Source organism: Thermobia domestica, chromosome 12 (genome assembly GCF_964235325.1).
Source record: "Thermobia domestica chromosome 12, izTheDome1.hap1.1, whole genome shotgun sequence".
Classification (NCBI taxonomy): Eukaryota; Metazoa; Arthropoda; class Insecta; order Zygentoma; family Lepismatidae; genus Thermobia; species Thermobia domestica.
The window spans coordinates 125,026,655-125,048,548 of NC_137465.1; the positions used below are offsets into that span (position 1 = coordinate 125,026,655).

The following is a 21,894-nucleotide window of genomic DNA, read 5'->3' on the forward strand; positions in this document are numbered from 1 at the left end:
GATTCCCAGTGGAAGACCTTACAAACATTGACGCATTACTGTTCGGATTCTACAGGTCAGTGTCTCATATAAAGCTTCGTGCTGAAACGGGACGCTCAACTTCAACATTAAACTGTGGTTAATGGTAAACTAAGTGGATGCTGATCTGCCAGGTCGCATAGTATATTCACCAAGGAACTCAGGAAAAGTGTTACTTTCCATGTTGAGATAAGATACCAGTCTCAATAGACTGGAGTATGGGGTATATATTCAACACCAATGTTGTGTGAGACATGGATTTATAATTTAACATGATATCTCAATGTTACTCAACAGAAATAAACCTGAACCTCGTGCTGCAAAGACGCATAATGGACGAAGGAAAGAAGCATAATACAAATTGTTAAAGTATACATATTTTGCTTTCATTTTGACCGAACACAACTATTCTTTTTCAGAACATTGCTTATGTAAATTTAACAGCTCTTTCGTCCTCACCTTTACGTTTATTTTTGCAGGATTGTTGTCTATATGAGGTTGATTTCATTTGGTATAAGGTTTGATGTGAAGTCCAGTAGTGTCAACCTTGATACAGATTTATCTCTGCACGTAAGAAAATGATTCATCTGGTTGGCGTCATGTATAATGTTTGATGTGAAGGTTAGTATAATGTTCAGTGTGTAAGTTACATAAATGATGGTGTGTGTTCTTTTGCCATCTGAGGGTGTTTGGATATTGCCATCACTTTATTGGCACTTTTTAAAATATTGCAGAAACCATAGCTTACTACAATGTTTACTATTAATAGTAAGTATGGTATGGTTTCCCCTATATATATTTAAAAGAATGCCAATAAAGTGATGGCAATATCCAAAGACCCTCAGATGGCAAAAGAATACACACCATCATTTATGTAACTTACACATTGAACATTATACTAACCTACACATCAAACATTATACATGTCGCCAAGCAGATGAATCATTTTCTCACGTGCAGAAATAAATTTGTATCAAGCTTTACTGAGAAGCTTGCAATAAACGAGACATATTAAGCATGTGCTAAACTTGAAGTGAACAGCTTGAAATAAGCTTGAGGTGACAAGCCTGTAGCAAGCATTATGTACCAAGTTTGAAATAGACTTGAGGTAACAAGCCTGGAGCAAGCATTATGTACCAAGTTTGATATAAACTTGAGGTAACCAGCCTGTAGCAAGCATTATGTACCAAGTTTGAAATAGACTTGAGGTAACAAGCCTGGAGCAAGCATTATGTACCAAGTTTGATATAAACTTCAGGTAACCAGCCTGTAGCAAGCATTATGTACCAAGTTTGAAATAGACTTGAGGTAACAAGCCTGGAGCAAGCATTACGTACCAAGTTTGATATAAACTTGAGGTAACAAGCCTGTAGCAAGCATTATGTCCCAAGTTTGAAATAGACTTGAGGTAACAAGCCTGGAGCAAGCATTACGTACCAAGTTTGAAATAAACTTGAGGTAACCAGCCTATAGCATGCTTTATGTAACAAGTTTGCAATAAACTTGAACTGACAAGTTTGAAACAATCTTGCAGTACAAGCCTACAATATGCTTGTCGCCTGTCAACTTCGTCGCTTGAATCAGCCTTGATATACGCTTACAGACTTGTCGTAACAAGCTTGGGACAAGCTTATATCCTTGTCACGACAAGCTTATATCATGCTTGTGGCAAGCTGTTTCTGCTATCTGGGTTATGACGACAGTGAGGATGAGCAGCTCCATTTAAGCGATAGAGTTAGGAGTTCTAGATTCAGACGATGAAGAATGGCGTCCTAAATCTGAAACTTCAAATGGATCAGAAGATATGTTCAAAACTATTGTACTTCAGTATTTTACATTGATTTCATTGAAATAGATGCTTTTAGATTAGTAAATTGATAGAATTGTTTGCATTTTTTTACAGATGAAACAAAAAGTGCCAATTCTAGTCAGGCTACAACTGCTGCCAGTCGTCAGCCCCAATGGAATAGAATAACAAGAAATGATCCACCTCTTCAGTCACCACAATAGAAATCGCGTTTGTCTTCTCCAAATGAAATCAGATCTCCAATTGAATATTTTCAAGTGTTTTTAGTGCTGATATTCTGGATTTAATCGTTCGTGAAAGCATTTTATATTCTAACCAGAAGAACCCAAATAAACCTTTGGAACTAACTAAGTTAGAATTAGAAATATTTAGGAACCGTAATGTTCATGTCCATTTTCGTATACCAAGGACAAGATTTTATTGGAGTTCGTCCTATAGAATTCGCCAAGTTGCTAATAACATGTCTTACGGCATTGTATTTCACTTCAAAGAAAAATTGTTTACTGTCATTCTATACATAATAGGTGTGATCCATGAAAGATATGTTAGTAATTTCACATTAAACATACTATGTTTCAGCATACCTTAGAATACATATTGTTTACTAAAGTATGTTATGAAAATCTGTACAATACTATGTGTAAAGAAAGTCTGTAACGTCTAAAAAAATTCTGTATTGGATATCAATGAAAAATTAAACAAATAAGGTTCATAATTGCGCAATGTTAATTCAAATACACAATTCTCCTCACGTCATATGGTAAATGTGTAAGTCAAAATTTATTGTTAGTTCGGTTTAGATACGCGAATGCAGTAAGAAAAACATCTAAATATTTTTTTCTCGAAAGAATTAATAAATTGCGCAATATAGAATTAAGTTGCAAAAAAAAAAAAAAAAAAGTCGGAAGCTTCGCTCCTACCCCCGGGTACTTTTGTTTTACTTTTTAAAAGTGTTTTTAGACTCGCCTTATTGTAAGCAAATTACGCACAAAAGTGATTTAACATATTTTTGGGGAGTAATTTTCGCTTACGGTATGGGGAAGAAAGGTACATGTCAGGCATGTGCCTAGGGGCGGACATAGACTGTGACTATTACTTGCCATCCATGTGATTTCTGTCTGATAGGTACATAAGTCACATACTGGATGCATTTCCATGTACCTGAGGGAGCATGATAGGTATATGCCTGCTATGTAATTGTGCTGTTAGGGAAGTCACCGAAGCCCACCCGAAAACTATGGATACATTAATATTGGTGATTTTCGATGTAATAAGATGTAACAAACAAAATACCATTAATATTATAGTGACAAACTCAAGTTATTCTTGTTTAGTTTGTGAGGTATGTAAACAATAATTTTTTATAATATGGTGTAATTTCCCAAATCGCACTACTACCGTGTGTCCGAAATCTTACCAGTGAGATTTTGGTTCCCTTGATGAATTGTTTCCCTGGTTTCTATCTCGTTACAATTCACACAGGGTGGGCACATGGCAATATGGAAAATGGTCTCCGGAGTCTATGAATCGTGCTTGTGACGCTGCCCAGCCCAATAGCAGGAGGAAATAGAACTAGAACTACCAACATGCAACCACAAATAACAGGAGTACTCTCATCAAGTCCTTACAAAAAAAAAAAAATCCTGAAGAACAACGACAAAGGCAATCAAGAGTGTTCAAACGTGTGGAGTGACCTAATCTTTCTTAACGGTCAACTAGCTCTGCATGTGATTCAGGAAACCTTAACACAAAAAGTATTCGAAAAGTAGATACATCCAAATCATGATGCTCCGAGCTATACAGTATATTCGCAGTGTTTCAAATGTGGCTTTTGAAATCAATGAACAAGATTGGCTTTGCATCCTTTGTCTACAAAATTTAGTTAAAGATATGGTACAGAGTGTTTTGTGTAAAGTCTGGATACGTGAGTCTTGTGTGGGTATTTCAGGAGATGAACGTGCATTCCAATGTGATTTTTGTGCACATAAGGTGTAGCTGTCTGCTTTCCATAAATATAGATACTTCACGTTTCACAGGATTATGAACAATAATGCTCATTGGATCAACAATATGGATATTTTTTTCTTTAATGATATGTTCTTCCTGGTATTAATACCACTGAGATAAAAGAATGTGATATACACCGTATCATAGAAATATTAGTTCGTTTTACTTGTAGGCTGCGTTTCTACTTAGCTTATTTCTAAGGTGTTATTTCTGTGCTCGGTCATTTACATTGCAGTATTTTTTCTCTTTAAAGATGTACCGTATTATACCTCATCTTAATGTAACATAAATAAAATAATACGATATTCCATGGAAATGATAATTTGTTTTACTCATATGCACTACTGTAAAAATTTACATATATTCAAATGGCGGTGCGATTTTGGCTTCATATAGTGCGATATGGGAAACGTGTTGCATAAATCGCACCAATCGCAGGCTTCTTAAATATCATCATCGTTATCATGATAATTATAAGATATCATTATGAAATCACTGTAAAAGAATTGAAAAACTATAAAGTTCAACACGATCAAAAAATCATTTTAAATTTCTTCAGAAATTTCGCATTTAAACCATTTATGTAAAAAGTGGTGCGATATTGGCTACTCTCCCCTATTGGTTCGTTTATCCAGAGTTTTGTAATGCGGGGGCGGGGCGTGATATGAAGTTCTGTGGTTATCACAGCAGGATCTCGATTATTCTAAACTATCTTACTGGCAAAATAAATATTGGTTTGTTAGAACAGTAAAATGAAAATATGTTAGTAAGTATTTTAATAACAAACCATGAAGAAATCTCGACTAAAAGAATTTTTTTTTTTTTTTTAAATGTTTTACAATATCTACGTTCCTTCCTCTGTTCATTCAAATATAACAATTTTCCTTTCGCTATGGCCTCAACTATATAAAACCACTTTTATAAGAAGTACATAATCCAATAATATTTTGTAAAATATTTTGCATTATTTGCGTTTTCTCTGTTGAATCAAATGTTAAGAGGACATTCTTTCCACATAACTTTTTGTTTTTATTATTCCCTCAACTACTGTCTGTTCCAAATGACAACTTAAAGGAGCAGTAGAAAACTGTTTCTTAAATAACGTTTGATACTGCAGAGAAGTGATGACAAAAAAATATGATAAAATATCCATACTATTACAGAACAGCACGTTTTCGAAAGCTTCAAATTTTCCTGAGTAGTAGCAGAAATTGTGAGATATTCGAAACTTTTCTACAAATTTCAAATTCCGTGACGTTTCCAGAATATCCCGCTCATTCGTAACCATGTATTGAAGAACGCTTACTGTAGCTTTTTATTTTTAACGCTGATTTCTTTTTCTCGTTTCTTTTTATATCTTCCTTCCTTATATTTTTCATTTCTGGTTTCGACTTCCCGTACCCCCTCCCTCTTGGCTACGTGTTTGCGTGAACGTATGAGCCACGCGTCATAAGATTAAGAATGAAATTCAGACCGGGTATTCCATTCGAAAGGCGATATCTCTAAACTATTGATGTGTAGTTACCATAAAGCTCGTTTTATGTATCAATGTTTCTCAACCTTCTTTCCTGACGCCCTCCTTCGTAAACCCTGCACATTTCACGCTTCTTTCTTTCTACTCGTTCCTCATGCGTGATTTTTGTTTGTTTGATCCCATCTGAAATTTCAAATGTAGCATTGAATTTTCAAATCAATAATAATAATAATAATAATAATAATAATAATAATAATAATAATAATAATAATATTCTCGCCGTCTTATATACTATTTATTTCCAGCAAGACTTCTGCATACGGTTATATCGCAGTTCAGTATTATTTTTCTACCAACTTTGTTCTTATATAAAACCACGATCTTTACTCAATAGTTATTTTGAAAAATGAAAATGAAGTCTTTAAGTTTTACGTCCCAGGATTATGCCGGTTAGGCTAAAGGAGACGGTGATGATGAGAGATGAGTGAAATGGTGGAATGAAGAAAGTGGGAGGAAACGGGAGAACCCCGAGAAAACCCACAAAGTTCACTTGGCGGGGGCTGGGATCGAACCCGGGACCCCAAGCACCAGAGGTGAACGCTCTACCACTGAGCCACCGCGCCCCCAATAGTTATTTTGAGTTACAGTATTTAACATTTCTTTATTCTTCATTCCTTGCACTTGTCTGTTAAATAATCATAACAAACAGCGTAATTTATTTTACATTTGTCTTCTAGTAAATTAGTTATACCTAGGTATATAAATTGTTTAAAAGTTCCTTTTATTTTTTTCAGTATTTTTTTCATGATTTCACAGATTATTTCTGTAAGTATTTGTGCTCCAGTCCCTTCCTTGTCCTTCATACCTCTGTAGGTTGGCGACCATAGCTTTATATTGTTCATTTGTCTTCTCCGCCGTACGATATTCCGTACGAAATATTACATAAATTTTTTTCATAAGCCTTTTTTTTCGTCTCAGAAAGTATGTTCATTCTTTTGCTAAAAGCTTCTTTCGTAATTAGAAATTAATTAAAAATTGTCTTCTTGCAAAACATGTAAAATCCCAGCGAAAATCCTTATATTAAAAAATCGACTGTAGACGTTTTTCTTTTTCCATTTTTTTAATGAGTAGGAATAATTTTCTATTCTTGCTACTGCAACTGAAAATCGATTTTCTGTACAAAGCTGTTTAACTAAGAAAAAGTCTCAAGATTATTAACATTTTTTTTTTTTAATTGTCATGAAGAAAGGTAGGTAGATATACGAATATGATGCGAATTAGAAAGAAATGAAAGGGAACTAGGTAATACAAATAGATATGATCACTTGAAATGTAATAATTTAATTGATTGGAGTTTTACATTTCTTTCCAGCACTGTGGCTTATAACACGTAATCTAATATATAATGTGGAATTCGAACCCTGACATTAAAGGTAAGTACCCCATTAGAATAAATCCAGAACAAATTCACTAAAAAAGAATTTTAGTAATGATCCAAAAAATGGATCAAAAGATTGCGAGCTTGGCCAAGAATTTTAGAAATAATCAAAAATGCATCAAATATTGCAATCTTGGCTAAATTAGTTTTCGGATCATTGGTCACAAAATTTTTTGAACAGTTCTTAAATCGAGTTTTCGTATTTTCTGTGGAATAAGCATATCATACTACGTTAACTGATAGTTTGGGTTTGGCTACACTATATGTAGTTCTCCAGATATAAGGCGTACATGAAAATTTGTGACTAAAAAATATATTGGATTTTGGATCAGGGGCCACTTTAAACGTGACCTAAATCGAGTGTTTGTATTTTCTACGGAAGAACCTCATCATACTGAGTTAAGTGATAGTTTGGGTTCAGCTACATTATATGTAGTTCTGCAGATATAAGGCCTACAAGAAAGTTTTTGATTGAAATATATTGGATCTTTTGATTCAAAAAACGAGGAAAAATGGGGTAAAATTAAGACATTGGGGTAAGACTAAAATCATTGGCTGTAATTGATTATAATGAATTAGAGTGAACCATTTCCATGATATTGACAAAAACTAGTCCTGAATCTTAGGAAAAGTGGGAAATGAGTTTAGTTCTGGCCAATGTTTTTATTTTACCCCACCAAAATCGTCATTCTACTCTTTGTAGTATATTTTATAAACGTATTGCTTTTAAATGTTTATTTTTAAATATCTTTTCTGGTATATCTGTTTTCTTTATTGAATGTTCTTTTCTTGCAAAAAAGGGTTACTTCGAAAGATATAAGAAAAGTGAAAAACGAAATTCACTTTTTTTAATCCAAGGATACAGACAGAAGACATAATTCTAGAATTCGAGATATTAATGTCTCTACCAAGCATGCTAACTCGAAAAAACAGAACCACATAAAAACAATCTAATAGCAGCAACTTATAAAAAAAATAAACTTACCCAAGTTATCCAAATTTTGAACTCTAACAAATGTCTCGTAGAAGATTACGGTTAACCTCAGAACAATAAATGGGATATTACATCACTAGCTGGAGTGTGGCTTTGCTCATACTCATAGGACTTGTCAGCAGTGTAGAAAGAAATGGCTACCAGCTGCCTGCCTGCCTGCTTGCCTGGGAAAAGTTTTATTTTAATGCGCTTGAAAGTATATCTTTGAATGGAACATTAGTTCTCTAACCGATATTTTTTCTCTCTCCCTTTCTTCTTTGAAATATAATAAGTGGGGTAGTTAATGGAAATTTAATTTCCATTGCAATTCTGAAATAAGCAGCGTCTGAGCATTTATCACGGAGGAATATCTATTTTGTTCTTCTTGGCCGCGAAACCGTGGTAAGTAAACCAGGCGTTGCAGTTAACATTTGTTTTAGTACAAAATGTCCTTTCGTGGTTTATGTGGGCAAAAAATTATATGGTTAAAGAAAGAACGATTTCTCTTCTTCAAACAAAACAATTCCATATATGTAAGTTTCTGCAGAGTTAATTAATATAATGGCTTCCATATATCACTAGTAAAGTTCATATTTTATTGCTTCATTTTTTTAACTAAAAGAACTGTACAGCACAGTAAAGCATTTTATCATTTAATTCCTAAATGAACGTTCGACTATTTCTTTGTTACTGTTAATAAATCCTACAGCATCCAAGTACACGGTAGTTCAAAATTATAATACCAGTTTGGGCGTAACCACTCGTACCTCTGAACAACCGAACATACATGAAAGATCCAAATTTTCAAATTATGACCGCTAGAACACTTAACCTATGGCACAAAAGCGTAGTAAGATATTTGACAGCAATACGGCTGATCAATAAGGAAAGCAGTAAGCAATGCTTATCAACGGTCAAAAATACGGTTACTCGATTTTGCAATATCTCGCGATGCTGCAAAACTGGCTTCTTTCTGAAATGAATGGAAATTGAGACTTCATTTTCGAAAGACAGCTTTATGGCTGTAGCACTAGGCTTATTGAGAATGAATACCTAGTGTTTCTTTATGTTAGGATTTTGTGAGTTAAACTAAAGCATTAACCACAAGTATCGGACAAAGCGTTTTTTTTTTTTTTTTTTTTTTTTTTTTAGAAATAAATAATCGGACAAGGTGTTGGGGAAATTGTAGTAACAAAAGAAGAGCGTTACTTTGAAATATAAAGAATGTGTATAAATAATGTTGTTGTGGGAATGGAGCCATAAATGACTGAAGAGATTGATAATTAAGTTGATGAGCCAAAAGTGGCTGTTTATAATTTAGGTATATGAGTCAAGTGTGGCAAGTGATATTTTAGATGTTCATGGTAAAACCAAGTGTGGCTGCTTGTAGTTATAAGCCAATAAAGGTTGATAGTGAAGAGAGGTTCTTTGAAAACGGTGGCTTCTCTCCTGGACGATGAACATAACCTCAAAATATGGAGACTTACATCCAAACAGAATAAAGTTGTGCAATATTATATATCTGGGGCTGAGAAGTAAAGTAGTATAAGTCATAAAATATTAATTTCACAGGGGAAATGAAGAAGTGTTTTCAAGATAATATTTTGTTGAATTGCGTCGATTATTTATTGAGGGAATTTTTTTTCACTTCCTGCGTTCCAGTTGTTTACATCTCAAAACTTTTCTCCTCGTACTAATATAATTAAGAAAAAATATGATAGCTCAATTTCAGCCTGAAAGTGACTTGGCATAGTTTACCTCTGAGCCATAGATATTATGTTATAATACTTTAAATAAATAACATAACTACTTATTTTTGTTGCCAGCATTTATATATTAAATACAATCATAATTAATTGTAGTGTAACAATTATTACTAATGTTCGAAATGTGCCAGGAAAAGTAGGAAAAACTTATGTTCATTTCTTTTTATAGTAGGACATAATTCCTTAGTATTGAAAAACAAACTGTATGCAAACTCATTTTAAGAATGAGAGAAACACCGTTCCAACACTTTGAGCACTTAGCACGAAAATTTATACCAATTACCGTGTATAACGTACTTGAATAAAAGAGATACACAGTGTTTCTTCCAGACTTATTTTGGGGTGTGCGCTGCCCGCCGGACAAGACCAAAATAATGCGTCCATAATATAATAATAAATAGAATAGTAAAGTGGGAAAGAACATTGCCCCTCCGAATACTAAGTGTGCCCTATCCGGAACTTTATTTTTCTTAAAGAACCACTGGGTACAAGTAAGTTTAAGCCTTTACAGCGACGTCAGCGTCTGTATCCTTTGTAGGAAATTATAGTAAACTAATATTAGCTGGGGGAGGTACATATGGCTTTGTGTATCGCAAACCCAACTGATCTTAGAAAAAAAAAAAGATCTTTGGGAGGTGGGGTCAACCTCCTACCCAGTGGATCCGCCTCTATTTTCAGTTAAGCCCTGCTACCTTCTGAATGTTCACTCATTTGAGGAAAATGCCAGGTGCATTACCCCAGTAACTGTGGCTTTAGCAAAAATGTACGATCGATAAACATTCACGAGATTTGCGATAAAGCACAATTTTCCTCGCATTTGGTGTACAGCTGTGCGCTAAACAAACTCCCTAGCTTAATTGCTCAAACTGGAGCATAGAGTCTCCTCAGTTCCGAGGTTATATGAGACGTAGAAATGGAATACGAAACACCGTAATCTATGCACCAAAGGTTCGCGCGCTATCCACTAGATAAGCCAGAAGGGTGTAAAAGTTCAAACTATGATATTTGAAATTCTAAGGCACTTTTTAAATGTTGTGTAGATCACTCACATGAGACGCAGAGTTCAGGAAATATTAACGGAGAAACTTGGGTTCATCATTTTTTTGAGTTGCGCTGTCTGTATAGGAGGGTCTTTTGGAAAGTTTTCGTTTATATTAATACGATTAGTGTAACAATGATTAAAAGTCTTTAATTAATTGCAGTTCCGCACAGGTCTGCCAAATAGTTCCTCACTGATGCTTTAATCTCTTCGTCTCTAGTACATCAAGGTAATTTTTCAGTTTCAGAAAGACACGGAACTCTGAAAAAGCCACATTTGGTTTATAAGGTGGATGTGGCAGCATATCATAACTAACTTATTAATTTTGACCATTGCAATAACATTCTTATGACGATGCAGGCAGTTGTAGATACAAGGTGTTTTATATATATAGTATCTTTTTTCGTTTCTGCTTTTAACATCAGGCACATGGCTCGAGGAACTTGCTGTTTAGGCATTCCACCTTCCCATACGCAATTATTCTTCCTCTAGTTATAAGACACAAATAGAATAGCATCTTTGTTTACACACACACACACACACACACATCTATATATATATATATATATATATATATATACAGTAGCGTGGGTCGTAAAAAATAAAATCTTAAGAATTTAATCGCAATAGCGCGGAAAAGTTGCAATTTGATCAAACTAATAAATCTCCAAAATTTGAGCAAAATTCGACGGCCGCAAGAGGACCAAAGTTTCAAAATATGGGGGAAAATGGGTATAATTTTTTTTTTTTTTTTTTTTTTGAAAGATCGGAGATAATACACTCAAATTGCAACAGTATGCAAACGTTGCTACTTGGTTTAAGTAATAAATCTGCACAATTTGAGCAAAATTGATTAATATCTTTTATCGCCGCAAGAGGGCCAAAGCTTCCAAAAATGAAGAATAAATGGGTATAAAATTATTTTTTGGAAGATCGAAAATGATACACTCAAATTGCAACAGTCTGCAAAAGTTGCTACTTGGTTTAAGTAATAAATCTGCAAAATTTATTATTATATCTGCAAAATATCTGTTTATTGATTAATATCCCCGCAAGAGGACCAAAGTTTTTTTTATTTTTTAAAATGGGAAAATGTGTATGAAAGTAAAATGGTTTTAAAGATTAAAATGTGACAATCAAATCCTGAGAGCGCTCCAAATGTGATTTGCTTTGACTAATAAATCAAAAAAATTTTAGTACAATTGTTAATAAGTTTCACGGGCACAAGAAATCTTTGAAAAAACTTGAAACAAATTAACTATAATTCATTTCACTGTTGTTAGGTACGACCTGTTAGTGTCAGAATACGTTCGAAAATTGAAAGAAAAATTATTAAAATACCATGAAAATGTAGATCACATAACTAACTTTTATTTTGTGTAATACATGACACGTCTCATCTACAATTGCAGTAGAGTGGGGTGGGGGGACTCTGAACGGCGGGCGACTCTGAACATATTAACGTTTGTCATCTGTTTCCAGAAACAGCCACCTTGAGTTTGGTAGAAAGTGGTGGAATTGGAAGACGTTTGTGTGGTGAGCTAAATATTCGTGCGACGTGAGGAACCCACGTTTGTTTCGGAGAGGAAAGCTAAAGAGACAAACACAAATGTAAGGATCAAGTAATAAAATAGCCATACTGTATATTGAGACCTTGTGTATATAGTGTGTAATTTCTATGAGAGACCCCCCACGGCTTCCAATTTGATGTCGAGTAGACTAATTTTTAACTCACTTTGATTGAATCAACTTAACTCACAATAATTCAATTATATTTTATCAATGTAATGTGTACTGTGCTTTGTTATCGAACGACGGCATAGAAGCTCTAGATGCCAAAGTTGCTCTGATGTAACTTTCCCTATTAACAGGACCGCAAACTTTTCCAGCCGCTTCCGTTACAAGTTTCACACACCTTTCCACAGCCTGTGTGTGGCAAGGGAGGTGATAACATTCCAAATCTTTTATTTAGCCATTCGTAGCAAGAGTCATCAAGTACTCCAGAGACAAGTGGCTCTGTTACTTCCACGTCTAACCAGTTTATCAAGTCAATGTAATCTCTGGCGGCAAAGTTGATATTTGGAATTATGAAATCACGATTACTGTTTTCTGATTCATGTAAGCTTCGTTCTTTTTCAATCCCTTTCACCGCAAGCTTTCTGAGTTCTATCACCATCAAGCATGGCTACGAGAAGGTTTTCAGGATTAGCGAAAACGCATTTCGTTAGATAACTCGATCAACTATGCTTTGAATATCGTCTGGCAAGTAGCGGGAGTTACTTATTATAGACCACAGATGTTTGGCTCCTCTTGTGTTTGATGGATGTGTCTTAATGCTGAACCATCCAGTGCAATATACCTTCAGGATATACTCCACCAGTGAGGTTAACTGCGAAGAAGGCTTCTCTGTTCCTATGTATAATCTTAAAATAAGATTTGCAGTAGTAAGCCACCTTGCATGGGAGATTGCCCCAGGATGTCTCTTGGAAAGATCAGCAGAGCAAATTCCAGTTTTAATGGCATGAGATATTTGTGGAGGGTACAACTGGTCAGTGCTCAAATCTGAAGATGAAACAACTGGAAGATCACAATCAATTGAGTTGAATCGTGCAAGAGGCAATGTTTCACAAGTTTCCAGCACTTTTCCTATTAGTCCACAGTATGTGCGTATACCCGTTGTTTCTCCATCGCAAAAGTGGAATAGATGACGAAATGGTAGCTTATTAAAGTGCAGAGGGCAGGGAAGTCACTGCAACGGCTTGTTTAATCTCTGTTCAAAAATCCGAATGATGCCGCCTTTCCGATCGGTATTAACGCTGGTGCCATCATATTCCACTGCAATAAGTTGATCGGGTTTTACTTCGTTTTCCATTAAGAGAGCAAACATATCTTCACTGATGGAAACAGTTTTCCCAGAATAAATAGTTATTTGTCCGAAATAACGGTTTCCTGGCTCAAGTATCATTGAAATGTGCTCCTCCATTTGTTCTTTACGATAAAATTTTGCTCCTTCTTTCACCTGACAGATTGTCTTATCCTTGCTTCCGTCAAACTACAAGGCGATATGATCCCCTGGAATACCGCTGTTCTCTGCTTGCTTTTGAAGCTTAGTTCTTATTTTTTACTTTTGTCTTCTTATTTTACTCTTATCAATTACCTGAGAAGTGTCATCTTCAGTTGCGGCCCCAGTGTCCTGAAGAACTGCAGATGTTATTGCTGCCGTCGCTCTGTCTGAAATACTATATCTGTCACTCATCATCGGCGTTACAGGAAGATTAGTCCGCATCTGTGTAGCTGTCACCAAAGGCAACCTGCTTGTACTGGGTTGATACTCGTCAGAAAAATCTTCAGAGTTAGGCTTAGCTTCTAATATTTGTTCGAAGTCCTGAAGGTCATTATTGACAATGCTGAGTTGGGGGTTGTCTGTTTTAGCTGCATTTTTGTAATTTAAGTTGCGATATTTTCTCTTGGTTTCCTTTTCCAGAGCTATGGTAGCTGGAATGTCAACACCACGAATATAAGCAAGCCTCTGTGTTCTCTGATCTTCAAGGAAAGCACGTTCTCTTTCAGGAACCTTCCTGGACTTCACACAACTGCATTTGGCCAAATCTGCACATTTGCATGCAGCTATGTCAATGTCAAATAAACTGCTTTTTGCTTCATCCAAGAAAATCTTCATTTTACTTTGAAAATTTGGCTTACCTTTATCTCGCATGTAAGTTTTCATAATGGATCTATATTTCTGGTGGTATGTCAGTAGCATTTTTATAATTCGAGGTTTAGAAACTGTTGGAATTGAAAATTTTTTATACAAGTTTTCAATTTTTGTTGCTACATTTTCTGCTATTTGAGAAAACTTGGGTTTCTGGTTTCCCGAGTCAGGTGCAATCTTTCTTGGAAACAACAGCACTGGACGTCCTCATAGGTTGGTAGACGAGATTGCCCTAGTTCCTTGGGAATTCCAACTAACGGACATGTAAAGTGGTGCGTGTTAAAAATTTACACGGCCTATCATGTGGGCTGGATGCCACCTATAATGTAGCAACAACTACAGACAATTACACGAAAATGTTAAACTAATGTAGTTAATACTAATCGGAACATTGCAACCTTGTGATAAAACATAGCTTTACGTTTACGAGTTGTGTGCAGAACACCGTCTAAACTTGATTTTGTGTTCTTTCTTCTCATGAATACATAGACATAATTGTTGGAGAATATATACATAGACTTAGACTCGTACATAGAGTTAATTGCTGAAGTATTTTTATTATGTAAAACGCTGTGATAAATAGCACTATGAGTACACCGTTTATTCCATTTTAAAGACATTTGTGACTAAATTGCAAAGGTTAACAACCGCATTAGAAATTGTGTAGTACAAAACACTTTTCCATTTCATTAAGAGATGATTAATTGATCATTGCATTTTTAATATTTAGAAAATATTTTATACATACTTTTCAATTTTTCCAAAATTTCACCCCACCTCGACGGCAAATAATATTAATCAATTTTCTTGAAATTTTCAAATTGTTTATGCAAAACTGTCGTAAATTTTGAGCGCTATCGGTATTTGAATGCCGCTTTTTATACTTTAAAAAATATCATTCTGTACCCATTTCCCTCCTTTTCTGAAACTTTGGCCCTCTTGCGGCTGTAAAAGATATTAATTCATTTTGTTCAAATTTTACAGATTTATTACTTAAACCAAGTAGCAACTTTAGCATACTGTTTCAACTTGAGTGTATCATTTTCGATCTTCCAAGAAAATAATTTTATATCAATTTTCCCCTCACTTTTGGAAACTTTGTCCCTCTTGCGGCGGTAAAACATATTAATCAATTTTGCTTTAATTTTTCAGATTGATTACTTAAACCAAGTAGCAACTTTTGCATACTGTTGCAATTGCATACTAAGATTGGAGTGTATCATCTCCAATCTTTTAAAAAAAATAATTTTATACCCATTTTTCCTCATTTTTTGAAACTTTGGCCCTCTTGCGGCGGTAAAAGATATTAACGAATTTTGCTCAAATTTTGGAGATTGAATAGTTTAATCAAGTTGCAACTTTTCCGCGCTATTGTGATTAAATTCTCATGATTTCATTTTTTTGACCCTCCCTAATATATATATATATATTCTAACATATTCTAACATATTCGAACATATTCTGACACTAACAGGTCGTACCTAACAACAGTGAAATGAATTATAGTTAATTTGTTTCAAGTCTTATCAAAGGTTTCTTGTGCCCGTAAAACTTATTAACAATTGTACTAATTTTTTTGGATTTATTAGTCAAAGCAAATCACATTTGGTGCGCTCTCAGGATTTAATTGTCACATTTTAATATTTAAAACCATTTTAATTTCATCCACATTTTCGCATTTTTTTAAAACTTTGGCCCTCTTGCGGTGATATTAATCAATAAACAGATATTTTGCAGATATAATAATAAATTTTGCAGATTTATTACTTAAACCAAGTAGCAACTTTAGCATACAGTTGCAATTTGAGTCTATCATTTACGATCTTCCAAAAAATAATTTTATACCCATTTATTCTTCATTTTTGGAAGCTTTGGCCCTCTTGCGGCGATAAAAGATATTAATCAATGTTGCTCAAATTTTGCAGATTTATTACTTAAACCAACTAGCAACGTTTGCATACTGTTGCAATTTGAGTGTATTATCTCCGATCTTTCAAACAAAAGTAATTTTATACCCATTTCCCCCCTCCCATATTTTGAAACTTTGGCCCTCTTGCTGCCGTAAAAGATATTAACTAATTTTGCTCAAATTTTGGAGATTTATTAGTTTGATCAAGTTGCAACTTTTCCGCGCTATTGCGATTAAATTCTCAAGATTTGATTTGTTTCGACCCACGCTACTGTACGTATATATATATATATATATATATATATATATATATATATATATATATATATATATACATATATATGTGTGTGTGTGTGTGTGTGTGTGTAAAAGCAATTCGCCGTAAGAAACAAAAGTGTTCTTTTGAGTTCGTTCTTTTTTTTTTAATAATGTGTGAACTGTTGAGAAAAAAGTGAAAATCTCTCTCGTTTAGCAGAACCCGTGCTCAAATAGAGTGCATAATACTGAAACAAACTTGGTAAATTTGGGTATTTAAACGTTGTTTATTTCACCATATTTAACTAAATCGTTGAATACGACACTTATAGAAAAATACGTATTAAAATGAAACTTACCTGATTTCGAGGCCGTTTGTGAATACGTTATCAGGAAACTTATTGTCTTCGTCGTAAGGGTCACGTCGCGAATAAGAAGGCCGTCGCATGAAAAGGAGACGAGGCATGATATGCAAGAACACACGTTTTACCCATGGAGACATCTTATGAGTTGATGGGGACCTACAATAAGAAGAAATAAAGAATATGTTTAAGTTCAGATCTACACTGAAAGAATGGCACTGATTAGACATACTTGTCAAATATTGTAACCTCATATGACTGAAGGTCGCTATGAAGTCTTATTCCGAATTCCTCATTTGGAAATCTGACTAAGACTTCAAAAAAAATATACCTTATTCCGAAAAAAGGTGAAAATTTGGATATCAGGAACTTCCTAGTTATTCCTATAGTCAAAAATCAACATTTTATATTATTAATAATATACATAAAACTTTCTGTGTCAGATCTAAAAGTGAGAGGGGAGAAAATAGAACAAGTGAATAGCTTTCGACATCTGGGTAGTATTCTTAGTAATAACATAAAGTGCGAATGTGAAATAAAAGTAAGGATAGAAATGGCGAAAGAAGCCTTTAGGAAAAAGAAAAGTCTGTTTTGTGAGACCTTGAATAGAGAGTTGAGAGAAAGACACATAAATTGCTTCGTGTGGAGTGTTGTACTGTATGGGGAGGAAACGTGAACATTACGTAAAAGTGATGAAAAACGACTGGAAGCCTTCGAAATGTGGATGTGGAAAAGAATGGGAAGAATTAGTTGGGTCGGAAGGAAAACGAATGAGAGAGTGTTAGAAATGGTGGGGGAGGAAAGAACACTTTTAGATATTGTTAAGAAGAGGAAGAGAAAGTGGTTGGGACATTGCCTAAGAAGAAATTATATCATGAGGGACGTCCTAGAGGGTATGGTTGCGGGAAAGAGAGGAGGGGGACGAAGGAGACTACAATTAATGGATGATAAAAAAAAACAGAAAGATCGTACGTGAAGACGAAGAAGTTAGCGGAGGACTGTGGAGCATGAAAGTTTCTCAGCTGCTGCAAGTGACCTTCCTGTAAGGGCAGAATACCTATGATGATGATGACATAAAACTAATACAATTTACTATTTATTAGTGTTAATGTGATTTGAAGCATAACAACAAATAATGACAAGGAAAGTTGTTAGAGTTTCTTTTGGTGAAAATCAGTTTAGAGGCTAATTCTGGAACGCTGATCGTTCTGGTAGTGGTCAATCATTTCCTAACTACATCATTTACCTGTTGGGCTCTTATAAAGATTTCTATGGTTTTACCTGTAAGTGCGAAAAGATAGTTGTCTACCAAATCAGCAAGAATAGTGTAAACAGGAATGTGCACACTCATGACACAAGTTGGTAGACAAACTTAAACTGTATTTGAAGTAAAAAGGCGGATTTCAGTATAAATTTCTGTATCTTATAAACGACGCTTTGGTTTTTTAAAGAAAACAGCCTGGCCACTCATTACTCTAAAAATCTTTGCATTCTTACCTATAGTACCAGGCAAGTTGGATCTTCCTTGTTCAATTGTGATCTCTATTTCAAGGTCAATTTTTAAAATTTCTTACGTAGAGTTGAGTTGGGAAAATGTAATCTTTTAAAAGAGATGTGTGTGGCCACTAATTTTCAAACAATACTGTAATTACTGAAAGCTATATGGAAAGGAGGTGGGTAAAAATCGGTAACAAAAAAAAAATGTTCAAAAAAAGTCGGTATATCGTATGAAGTTCAAGTATTAAATGTTACCTCCCTATAAGACACATATGAAAAATGCTGTAGCAAGTGACATAAAGAACCCCAAAAACAAAGTATGGTTGTTGATATTCCCAGTTTAGACTTTTTTCGAACTTGAATAATAATTTTAGTACAAGAAACTTCATGAATCATTAAACTTTTGGTTTTCGTCACGACTAGAGTTAATGAGTTCATTAATGAGCATTCGTGTAGTATAGTTCATGAAGTTCCTTCTACTAAAATTATTCTTGCAAGTTCGAAAAAACGTCTAAACTAGCAGAATATCAACAACCATGTGTACCTATTATTTGCTTGGTTCTTTATATGATTTCACACGATATTTTTAATATGTATCTTATAGAGATGTAACGTTTAATACTTTAACTTCATATTTATATGATATGCTGTCTTTATGAACACTTTTACTTTTTATGATTATTATAAACAAAACAAAAAAAACTGATCTCTACTCGACCTCCTTTGTGTACTCATTCACACGTTATTGGAATTTAAAATTACGTAACTCCATGTCATTAACGTTTGCTCATAACTGTACAAGCGAATGCATACAGTTTTTTACCCGCAGTTTTCTGTTTTTCCTATTTTGTCTGCGTTGATGGTGTGATCACACGCCCACGAACTATATACGCTGTACGCAAAACCACAACTTGTGTATTACAGTAATCACTGACAAATTAAATAACTGACAAAATAAAGGACATCGACAGTTGTTGTATGTTCGTGCTAAAAGGTAGATCATGTCGCATTACTACAATAGAGTCGCGGCTTACATGTGATTTACACTCTGATGCTCTATAGGTGTGCCTATTAATTGCACACCTATAAAACATCATGGGTGTAATTTCAATTACATTAATTGATTTGAAGCCAATGCAAAAAATATGTTCCATCGATAAACTGCAGATAGTTAACATGATGATGGAAACATTCTAAAAATTCAATTTACAAGTAGCATGGAAACAGAGACATGTTCTGATTCGTAGTAACGAATGATTTCCAACAGTATTTCGTTCCGTTCCTCACGGAATTCAGTAGTTAGTTCCGTCAGCGAAGATGGAGAAGGGTATCTACTCTGGATAAGGAGTTCAGAACTAACCATAAGTGTTTAATTATGTTGAGATCCGGAAATTGAGCAGGCCAGTGTAGGTATATAAGTTCAAACCGATCTTAATCAAACCACAACTCAATATCCAGCAGTATAAATTAACGCATTGTCATCTTAGATAACTACACCATACGCCGGAAACATTTCCAAATTGTAATATGTTCGCGGTCACCTAAAATATCTACATAATACGGTCTTTAGTGACAATATAAATTAATCTTTGACGATCATCTGTCTCTCTGATGCTTCTCATCCACCCACTAGCACTTTTTGCTGAGGTTGTTAAATCAGAGTTCTGTAGGCCCTCATCATCTTGGAGTTGGACCCTGTTCATCGCGGTACATCTAACAGACTGGCCACTTCAGATGCACTTTCACTAACTAACCGCCCTTCATAATTTATCCTGTTGAAATAAATTATATCTCATTTTGCAACATCACCGTCTACCCGCATCAACGCTTCTCCCACCCGACGTGCTACATTCAATCACCAAACAACAATAGCAAAGTACAGGCGTTGCGCTTCTCCTGAGTGTTGCCATCTCACACACCTTAGGTATATAATAACTACGGGATTTTCCATACATAGCCATTTGTGTATATTATCTCAATTGAATATTTTGCTGAGTGTACTTTTCTTACTGTACAATCGGCTGGAACGCAGTAGAAAGACTAAAGCTGTTCCGTCGCCCCTAACAACCATATTTGCATTCAGAACAAGTATAAATCTCCGTCAGGCCATAATAACTAAATGGTACAATTTCACAATGTGTTGACACCACGACAAAAATCAGGGACCCATACTTAGTCTCTAAACAAATTTTCACAAAGCTCGCTAAGGTCTGGGTAGTCTGGAAGTTCTCGAAAAATGTGCCTAATACTCAGAGTTAGAATACAGGATTCATAATGCGGACTGTTGATATCATGCATTAAATAGGACTACGATTATTCACCTCCGGTGCTTGGGGTCCCTGCTTCGATCCCAGCTCGCGCCGTGTGGACTTTGTGGTGGACAAACACCGTGCTCGGGGTTTCCTCGGGGTTCTTCCGTTTCACTCATTTCTCATTATCACCGTCTCCTTTAGCCTAACCGGCATAACCATTTCATTTTTTTCTATAAACCATACACAAGCGTATCTAAGGTGAGCAGGCCTAGTCTCAAAAGACATCGGACATCTTCCCTTATTTTTTTCTTTCAATGGGACAAATCGAGAAGTTTGAAATTATCACAAGGAGCAGTCTTCCCATCCAATATTGTCCTTATTTAATTAATATATCAATATTGATCACGGATGCTAGATACACAAATGTCTACATAGTAGATCCTATATAGAATAGACATAAATTCACGACTAAATATCTTTTTCAAGGCTGGAAGTAGACACAGAAAAGAGAAGTGAATTTTTAAGGGAGTTTTTCTCTAGATGTGAACTCATTGATTAATTAATGATTGATTTATGATTAATTGATTGGTGGATTGATTCATGATTAATTGTTTTCTGGATTGATTGACTGAATTTGGATTGATAGATAGATAGATAAATTGATTGATTGATTGATTTTGGTTGGTTGGTTTGTTGTTTAGTTCGTTGGTTGATTTCGCGTTTAGAGTCCCTTTCAGCAGCGATAGACAGGAATTCCAAAAACTGGGATTCCCAACGATACAAGATTTTGGCGACAGGCTACGGGACAAGACAAAGTTCTTCCAATAGAAATCAATACACTTTCCGAAGTATCACTTTCATAACACTTTTTGGAAAGGAGACTATTCAATTCTTGTCTTATATAACTATTTAGAAGCATACTTTTTGTTACTACAAGGTAGTTTGCATATAATTCTATTCTGAACAGGGAAGATCTGGCACGAAAACGACTGAGATTTAAGAGTTTGTATCTTTATTTTAGACGATTCAACATTTATTTTCAGAGATCATTAAACTTTGAGAAAAGTTTACAGGGATTCTTTTTGCTTTCATGAAACAGGATCTAACAACCAATTAACTCCCATAAGTTAGCTTGCAATAGAATGAGAAAGCAACATTGCGACATTTTATTTCGCATTCGTCTTTGTTTTATAACACCCGGTGGGAGCTTGTTTGAATTTAAATCCCATCTTAAGCTCTTGATCCATGTGGTAGAAAAAGGCGTTAAACTTCAAACCAACAGTCATTCATTTGCTGGAATTAACAGAACAAGTCTGGAAACACGCATCATTAAGAATTGTAGGCATCTAATACAATTTGTAAAAGTAATTTTTTGAATCCACTTT

The 21,894-nt window shown here is 34.8% G+C and overlaps 1 protein-coding gene and 1 long non-coding RNA gene across 2 annotated transcripts in view; one reads left to right on the forward strand and one right to left on the reverse strand.

Moving 5' to 3' along the window:
* The window catches only part of LOC145666623 (uncharacterized), a 30,794-nt gene extending 28,444 nt beyond the window's left edge, over window positions 1-2,350 (forward strand). Inside the window, exon 2 of the long non-coding RNA XR_014127794.1 lies at window positions 1,922-2,350. This is a non-coding gene — a long non-coding RNA (uncharacterized LOC145666623). The remainder of the gene's footprint in view (window positions 1-1,921) is intronic.
* LOC145666619 (acetylcholine receptor subunit beta-like 2) overlaps window positions 1-21,894 on the reverse strand; it is a 699,654-nt gene that overhangs the window by 296,373 nt on the left and 381,387 nt on the right. The window contains exon 8 of the mRNA XM_081734057.1: window positions 16,758-16,919. Within this exon, the coding sequence (XP_081590183.1) occupies window positions 16,758-16,919 (162 nt within the window). The remainder of the gene's footprint in view (window positions 1-16,757; window positions 16,920-21,894) is intronic.